General features: G+C 22.6%; 1 protein-coding gene across 1 annotated transcript; it reads left to right on the plus strand.

The window, feature by feature from the left end:
- The first annotated feature begins 3,714 nt into the window (after positions 1-3,714).
- Positions 3,715-4,322, plus strand: LOC145832088 (uncharacterized). Its single transcript, XM_082939447.1, has 2 exons — positions 3,715-3,898; positions 4,153-4,322. The coding sequence occupies exons 1-2, from the start codon at positions 3,715-3,717 to the stop codon at positions 4,320-4,322; spliced, it is 354 nt and encodes a 117-aa protein (XP_082795573.1).
- Positions 4,323-9,113: the final 4,791 nt, after the last annotated feature.

Consider the following 9,113-nt stretch of genomic DNA (forward strand, 5'->3'; position numbering starts at 1 on the left):
GTGCAACAATTTTTAATTTATAATTAAATTATAAAAACACTTTGTTACAATAAATCATACATATCACTTACTTCTAAAATTTTAACTACAACTTTGTGGCAATTATAAATCTAAACAAAGTATTAACGCATTTCAAACTTATAAAAGATATATTCACCGTACAAATTTTCAACTTGCTTTGAATTACATGACTGTTATGATGTTATTAAATTTAGTTTAGTACTTGAAACAAACTTTAAAAAATTAAGTAAAAATAAGTTTATAACTTTCTATTAAGTTAACAGTACATCTTTATTATTTTTAGCAAAAACGGCTAAAAAAGAACTATTATATACTTTACTTAAATTATATTAAACACTTATCTTATTTTTTAAGTTGTAGTAATGACATGTTGTTTTAATTAACGTTGTGCTGCGAACGATTAAACTACGTAAATTTCATTGCTTACAATCAGTTGCTTTTGTGCATCCCGCTTGTTAACATCTAAACAGCAGTTGCTTGCTGCTATGCCTCCATTGTGTGTCATAATATTGCCAAAACCGATCATGGGTTTTTGGATGCTGTTGTTAATATTTTTTATTTTACATACAAAAGTCTTAGTGTATTAACTATATTTTGTAAGTAATATTTTAGATGTCAGATAAAAATTAACTTTATCTGACATTTATAAAAAAGTTGAATAGACTTTACTATGTCATATAGCTTAAAACCGTAAGTTATAAATTACACACTAAATTTAAAAACTAAGTTAGTATTTGTCTACATGTAGTATTACTGTTGTCAGAGTTTAAAGCTATTCAAAATGGCTTAGTTATTTTTGAAATTAAAGTTTCTTTAAATATGACCACAATTAAAGATGATTTAAGTTATTATTTTATATTGTTGCTGAAAATTTACTTTTTAAATTATAAAACGCAGCTATCTAATAAATACTACTTTTAGGTATAACTTTTTTGACGATAATAAAACTATTTAGATTCAATTATACAAAGCAAGAATAATTTAGTTAAAAAAAGAAAAACAAATAAGTTTAAGTATATCCAAAACAAAGTTTATATGAAAAGAATTACAGTTTTTTTTAAGTCTTAAAATTGTCGATAAAAAATGATATAATAAACCTTTTACATATAGCATATTAACAATATAAAACAACCTTTAAAAAAAACTAAAAAAAATATGTTTTATTAATACACAGTAAATTTAAATTTTTCTTTAAGGCTTTTTATATAGTGCAGTTCAAAATAATTTTTAAGTTTTATAGATTATTTTTGAGTTAATGTTATTTAAGTTTCAAAACTTAATAATAAAAATAAGCTAATACAGTTATCAACTGTTTAAGTTTTATTTATTTTGAGAAATTTATAAAACCCAAACAACTGTGAATACCTGATTAAAACTAAAAGTAAAACTAGGCTGTACTTTTAATAGACGAGCCTTTAAAGTTTAAACTGTAGCATTAGTTTACAAAACAAGTTAGAAATATCTTTCTTAGAAATTATTTTAATAAGCCAAAAAAAACTAAAAACCAGTTTTGAATAGAACTAAATGTTTTTTATTTAATTTTAAATGTTTATTTTGTGTTTATACTTAATTTCAGAACCTACTTTAAGTGTTTTGATTTAACCAAAGCCTGTGTAAACAAAATAAAAGTGACTTAATGGTACTATTTGACATAATTTAATACTTTTTCTAAATTTCAGGACTAAACGTTTTTAAACATAGATTACAAAACTACCAACAACAGTAATGCAAAAAATTATACAAGTTTAGTTTTCTAATAATTTTTGTATTATTGATTCTTCATAGTTAAATGATGTTATTTAGCTAACCAAGAAAAGCATTAATTTTATGAAATTGTTCTTATGTAAATGACATGTTTTTTGTACATGTTGTTGTGAGTTCTGATTATGAGAAAACTTTAAATTTATGGTAATGATGACAAAAAGCTAAATAATAAAATATAGCTATGTCTTAATTTTTGTACGACGAAAATACATCAAATTACAAATTTAACGTAAAACGAAGAAATCCAAAAATTTAGATATGTATTCTTCAAAACTCTTCAGTCATGTAGTTGTAAATTTTAACATAAATTGTTATAAAAATTTAGATCTTACTATTTTTAGATGACAAAACATTGGTTTTATAAACTTCTTCAATATATCTAAATTATATATATTTAGGTCTTAAGACTTTTCGGATTGTTAAGTAAAAATAGAGCTGTAGTTTGACGTCTTAATTCTGTTCTATGTCAACAAGAAAGTACTAAATGTCCTAAAGTTTTTTAAAAGGGTGTATTAAAATCAATTCTTATATTTATTTACTTTGCACCATCAAATTTAGAACTAACTTCTTTCAAAATAGAAAAAATTGAAAAACACTTAGTTATGATGCATACCAACAATCTTAAAGTCTCTAAAAAGTGGTTACAATTAAAACCTACATTAAGTAAAATGTTATAAAAAACAAATATTTAAAAAACAATTGTAATTAAGGTTTTTTTTTTACAAAACTATTTCAATTTTTCCAACTGAAACCTCGTAATGAATTTGCACATTTATTTGTACATTTATTAATATTCAAAAAAACTCTTCAAATATTACCAAATAATCAATATTTTTGAGTCAAGATAAATAACTTTATACTAATTCATTTTTAATCAATGAATTATAAAATTCAAAAATTGTAGATTTAGTACTAATATCTTAATTATGTTGAAACATTTTATATAAGTCTTTTTAAGATAGTACAACTATTTAAAAAAAAAATTGTTTACCAAACTAAAACATTTAATTTCTTTTTATGTTATGGTTTTAAGAAAACTAATAGAGAGATCAACTACTGAAGAAAAAACAATTAATTTATTCTTTCAAGAATTTATTTTACAAAATAAGTTTTGGTCTAAGACTTTGTCAGTGCTTAAATAAATCTAAAAAGATATGTGACATTAATGGAAAAAAGCATTTAAACAATTAAATTAAAATAAAACCAAATTTTTACTCAAAATTTTTAATTAAAAAACTAAACAAATTAAATTTTAATATAAAGATTGAGTTCAAGGTAAAGTTGAAATTTTACAAGTTTTAAAATCAATACTTACAGCTTTTATAACTATTATTGTTAAATTGAATACGTTTAATTGAATATTAGAACAAATATGCTTTATTTTTCGTATAGTTTGTTTGTGGTCAGTGAAATTTTTTCATTACACTAATCATTTTAACAAAATTCAAAATATTTTTTTTCATCAGAGGAAATTAATTAATTGATTGTTTGAAACGAAACCTTACTATTAACCGTTTTCAATAGTTCAGTTTAATATAGTTGATTAAATCATAAGTTGTTAAAGTGTTTTAGGTTAGTCTGTTAAATGAAACTATATGATAAGAAAATAAAACAGTTAGAATAAACCATTTAACATATCTTTAAAGGCTAACAAATACTATTATTAATATCAATTTCAATCATATAAATAAAAAATAAAAATATAAAATTGTATATGCTATCTAAACTAATATTAAAAAAAGTAAAAATTAAGGTAGTTTGATTTAAAACTACACTGCTTTCTTTTTGCAATTTTTTGTTTTACTACTTAAACATTATTTTTAGTTTTATTGGTAGCATTCAATTTCAAAAATCTGTAGTTAGATTTAATATTAATAAAAATTATTAATTTTATTACAAGGTATAAGATTATTAAGCATTTGTTCTACAATGAACTTGCAAGGTGAATATAAAAGACATATTTGTGTAACTTGTGGAAAATATTTTAATTCAAAGTCAGCGTTGGTTATGCATGAAAGAGTTCATGCTGGTGTAAAACCTTACTGCTGTGATGTTTGTGTTAAAAGTTTTACACAAAAAGGTAGTTTGAAAACACATCAGCTTACTCATTCTGGTTTGAAGATTTATCAATGTGATGTCTGCAAAAGATGTTTTGCTAGAAGACAATATTTAAAATTACACGCAGTAGTTCATACTGATAATAAACAATTTAAATGCGAACAGTGTGGTAAAAGTTTCACTTTAAAACATAATTTGACAAAACACATGTTACTTCATAGTGGTAATAAAAAATTTCAGTGTGATGTTTGTCATAAGAAGTTTGCTCGTAATTATCATTTCAAACGACACATGGTTTTCTCACTAAAGAAAAACCTCATCAGTGTGTAGTTTGTGAGAAGAAGTTTTCACTGAAATCAAATTTAAGTGTTCACATAAGAACTCACACTGGAGATAGACCTTTTGGATGTGATATTTGTGGAAGAAGATTTACACAGAGTTCACATAGGAATATACACTTGAAAATTCATAAACAATGACAAAAGTTCTTTTTTTTTCAGATTTAAGTTTATCTAATAATTGTTATTTTGTATAAAAGTTTGTTATTAATTTGACATTTTATAAGTTGATTTTTTATATACTACTTTTTGAGCTAATATATGATGTGTTTAGGCTAAGTTTGAACGGATATTTTAACTTTGGTTTTTAAACATAGATGTTTTAAACAAGATAGTTTCTTGATTTGACTAAAAATATAACACTTCTTTTTAATGGTGAAACCGGTTTCTATATTAAGTAAAACTGAACTTGTTTAGAACTTATATACCAGCGGTACCTTTTTAATCATTTTAATTTTTTGTATATTCGTTTTCAGCTACTGCTTAAACTAAATAAACAAATATACATACAATATACAATATATAGTTTGTTTAATTTTTATGTTTTGCCTTGCTTATCAATTTATCAACCTGTTGTACAAGTAAACATGTAAAAAAATAGGATAAAACAATTAAGTTTGTTATCTTAATTTTATAACTGATGTTAATATAATGTTTGATTTTTACTTTATTTCAGTTAGATAATCAATATGGGAACGGGTCACTTTAGCACGAGGGGACACTTTTGCACGGCAAATATTTTAAATACTAAAATAGATTAGCAAATACTTGTAGTAAGTATTATTTGCACCTCTCGTATATTTACGATCTCTCGTACCTTTACGAATTATTTCTGTGGACACAATGTGCGTAAATAAGCGAGAAGTTACTGTATTTGATACTGCCAACTTAAAAGAAACTTTAAAACCCATTTTAAATTAAGTTGAAGTATACGGAATCAAAACAATCAACTTAAACCTCTTAAGTATTTTATTTTTGACTAGGTTATTAATCTCGAAGTTTATTCAAGTTTAGACTACATTTAAAACTTTTCAAAAAAAAATCAGGTTTTTTGTTGAATTAATAGCTTGTTTTTTGTATATTTTCTTAAAACTGATTTAACACTAAAATAACTTCATGAACAAACCGAATATCAACATAATTAAAAATGTAAGTTATAAAAAAATTACAGTTATTTTCAAACTGTGATTCTTATTCAATTAGAATAGGTGTTTTTTTTAAAGCAAATGTTACAATTAAAACTAAAATAAGTTCAATTTTACAAAATTCATACCTTTTTTTTTCTTGTATTGATCGAAAAAAAAATGTTTTATTTTTGATGTATAAAAATTTAATATATTTTAAGGTATAAACTACCACTATGCAAAACTATAGATGAATTGTTAGAGAGGAATCTTAGCTTTTTTAACAAAAGTTCCAAAAATTTCATTCGTTTTATGGAATAGTGTTTTCTTGTAATAAATTGTCGTTTTCTTGTAAAACAGTAGTGCAACCCATACAATTTTGTATCGTCATAATGTTTTATTTGTCAATTATATGAAAAAAAGTGTTTAGTTTAATTTTAAAATTACTTTCGTAAAGTTAAAATTATTTCGACATATATAATTTATAATTTAATTTTGTTACACTTGTTTTGTACTTTTAAAATTAACATATAACACTTTAACGAAGCCACACTTTTTTATAAGATATATACGTAAGCGTTGTTAATGTGAATTCAATGTGAAATTTACTGAATTAATTTTACAGTTTAAGCAAAAATACGTCTCTGAAAGCCTGAGAATATTTACTTAAACTTAACATTAACATTAAACGCATTAATATTTTAAAAAGCAACTAGACATGTTTGTTAAGTTACAAACAAACTTTTTATGAAACTACTTATTTTTTTTTAGATCAAATGGTTAAAAAACTAAAATAAGTAATGTTTGTTTACAGTTTACTGAACTAAATTTCGTTTTGTAAGTACATATATAGCAATATATACCAATTTTGATTTTTAAATTGTATATTAAAAAGTATTACTGTTTTTTGGTTTACAACAACGATTATAGTTCAATTTTGGTTAAAGTCTAAAATTTGTTATGATTTGTTTAACAAAATATCTGTTTCAAAATTATTACTTTGTCTATAAGTCTTTTTGTATCTAATAGTTTAAAAGTTAATTTTTTAGTATATTGAGTGATATTAAACAAGTATCAACTTAATAATAAACAATTCAAAAAGCCACTTTGTGATTTAAAATTAGCGTTAAGATATAGCAATGTAACACTTAAATACCTTTTATATTTGAATTTAAAATTTAATAAAACATTTGAGGGTTAAGTTTATTTGCGTCATTCTGTGTTTAGTTCAAATATTTTTATTAAAACTTTAATAATTATTTAAAACCTAGCTGTATAGTTGCTATATATCATTACGTTTTAATTTTTATTTTTTTTAACATCAGCTTATCTAGCTAAGAAATCTAAAATTTTTTTTTAATTTTAAAAATTATTTCCACATGTTTTAATATTCTAATTTTTCTAAAAATTTACTAATTTTAGTTTTAAGTTTTTTTTTTTTTTAAGTTTTTATTAATATTTTTATAATATTGAGATTTATTTTTGTCTATAGATTAGAAATAAACGATTTTAAAAATATTTAGTTTAATTTATACATAACTGGATTATAATAAGCAAAATCTACGGTTTTTTCGACTGTTTTTACTGTTAACCTTATTTAAACGATCTAAACATTATTTATAAGTAAGAAGTACAATCTATTTTCAATATTTTTCCTGTAAGCCCTTTTATGTGACGATAAGTTATGAACAGAGTCAACGTTTTTTTTAGGTCAACCATAATTTCTACTTCAAAGTTTTAGCATAATCAATGTTATAAAGATATGTGAGGTCGATATTTGCTTGTAAGGTTTTTATTTCTTAATGAAGCTCCAATCATATGTACTTTTTGTGGCAGTCTAATCACATTGAACTAGTTTGACTTATAAAAAATAATAATAGTTTCGTATAAAGCATTTTATCTTTTATGGTTAGAAATATTAACAACTAACCTTTGAATAAAATCTAGTTTATATAGTTTTTGTAGAAAAAATGCTGGTTTGCGTAAAATTAAAACATTTAAGATATTGTTAGCTAAAACATATTAACCTGAAACATTAATTCGTACAATATACTAAAGTAATTTATCTTTTTAAGTAATTTTGTTTCATCAGCAGCTAACAATAGTAATGAATTGTATATCATTTTTCTTGTAATTATTTCAAGTTTAAATTTTGGGCGATTTATTGCAATAGATTTGTGTACACTTAAACAAAATAGGTTTATAGTAGTGGTTAAAAATGTATAGTTCATTATTTTTCATGTAAATGAAACAGTTATTCTTTTTCAGAGTATACTTTATATTTAAATAATATTTTAATTAATTTTTTTTATCATTTCAAAACAAGCGTAACTTTGAAACTCTAAAATTTATAAACTAGTTTTAAAACAACAGATACAAACCATATTCTTGATAGATTTATAGAAAATATTAAATACAAAAATATTTATATTCTAAACAACAATGCTTGTAGAAAAGTAAAATTTACAGTAATGTTTAAAAACAAGTTGAAACAGACTATATATTTTACATAGATGTCTGAAAACAACATCTAAAGAGCCTTTTCTTGAAGTAATTACCTGGAAGTTATTGTAACAAACTGAACTTCAGATTGATTGACTTTGTTAATAGCTTTGAGTGTTAATGGTATCAAGTGGCTGGTTTTACTTTCAAAAGATATTTGCATATATTAAACAAACTATAATCTGTTTATATTAATCTTGAAAAATAATAACTTTAACTTACTAAACCTTTATAAAATCTTTAAAACAAGTTTAATTAAAAATTAAAGTTCTAAAATTAAAAAAAAAAAATTTTTATATTATTCTTTAAAAAAATGTTGATATTGCTGAGTTTTTTAAATTTTTCTTCTTGTTGCAAGCTATTTGCCTTATTGTGTTATTTTTTCTGATTTATAGATTCTAATTTTCTTAATTAAATTTCAGGAAATGAGATTATTATCACTGTTTCAAAAGTTTTTCAGTTTTGTATATTTTTTAACCACAGGGATTTAATCTTAAAACATTGAACTCAGAGAGTCAATTTGATTCAAAACAAAAGTTAATTCTTCATGTTACTTTTGAGATTCATCTATTGTAAAATTTATCTTTTTATATACCTTCTATCTGTATTTGCTATTTTGTAAGACAAAAAATGTGAAGTTCTTTTTGACTAACCACAAACATTTCAATAGTACAAGATCCTCTCTCACTTTTACTTTTTTTTTTCTCTCACGTCATTTAAACTAAATCTACATCCTTGAAATGGATTTTTTAAAATTGTTTGCTACTTGATAATATATTTTTATACCAAGCTATTTGTATAAAATTTAGATGTATTCAATCTGTTCAATATTTACGACACTAAAAGTGCTAGAGAGTTCGTAAAAATAAAATCATTTCATAGAAATGCAAAACTAAGTATAAACGAATACTTGTCTTAGATATTGAACTTGTCTTAAAAAACAAGGTCAAAAAAGCTGAATAATAGAAAGTAAAACGAATGTTTACGTTTCTGTAGATTTGCAGAAATGTTCCAAGCTACGTGCCTGGGATAATCTATTAACTAAAAACGAAAAACAATATTATTATAGTTTTTAAATACTAAAATGTTGATATGTTTAACATGTGATTGTTAAAAATAAAACAAAATAAAAAATATTAACAATGATTTTGGATACGTTTTTTACATTATATTTTTCTATACACCAGATCAATTAACCAAAATATTTGTAAATTCATTTTATACTTGTAGTAAAAAACTAAAATGTTATTACTGTATATACATTTAAAGTTTGGGACTATTAATTCATCAAAGAAGCTTTCTGAAA

This window comes from Thalia democratica, chromosome 3 (genome assembly GCF_965202585.1).
Source record: "Thalia democratica chromosome 3, ktThaDemo2.hap1.1, whole genome shotgun sequence".
NCBI lineage: Eukaryota > Metazoa > Chordata > Thaliacea > Salpida > Salpidae > Thalia > Thalia democratica.

Coding starts and splice junctions, on each gene's coding strand:
- LOC145832088 (XM_082939447.1), top strand. CDS start 3,715: ATGAACTTGCAAGGTGAATATAAAAGACATATTTGTGTAACTTGTGGA. Junction 3,899..4,152: donor ACATCAGCTTACTCATTCTG/GTTTGAAGATTT, acceptor TTCTCACTAAAG/AAAAACCTCATCAGTGTGTA.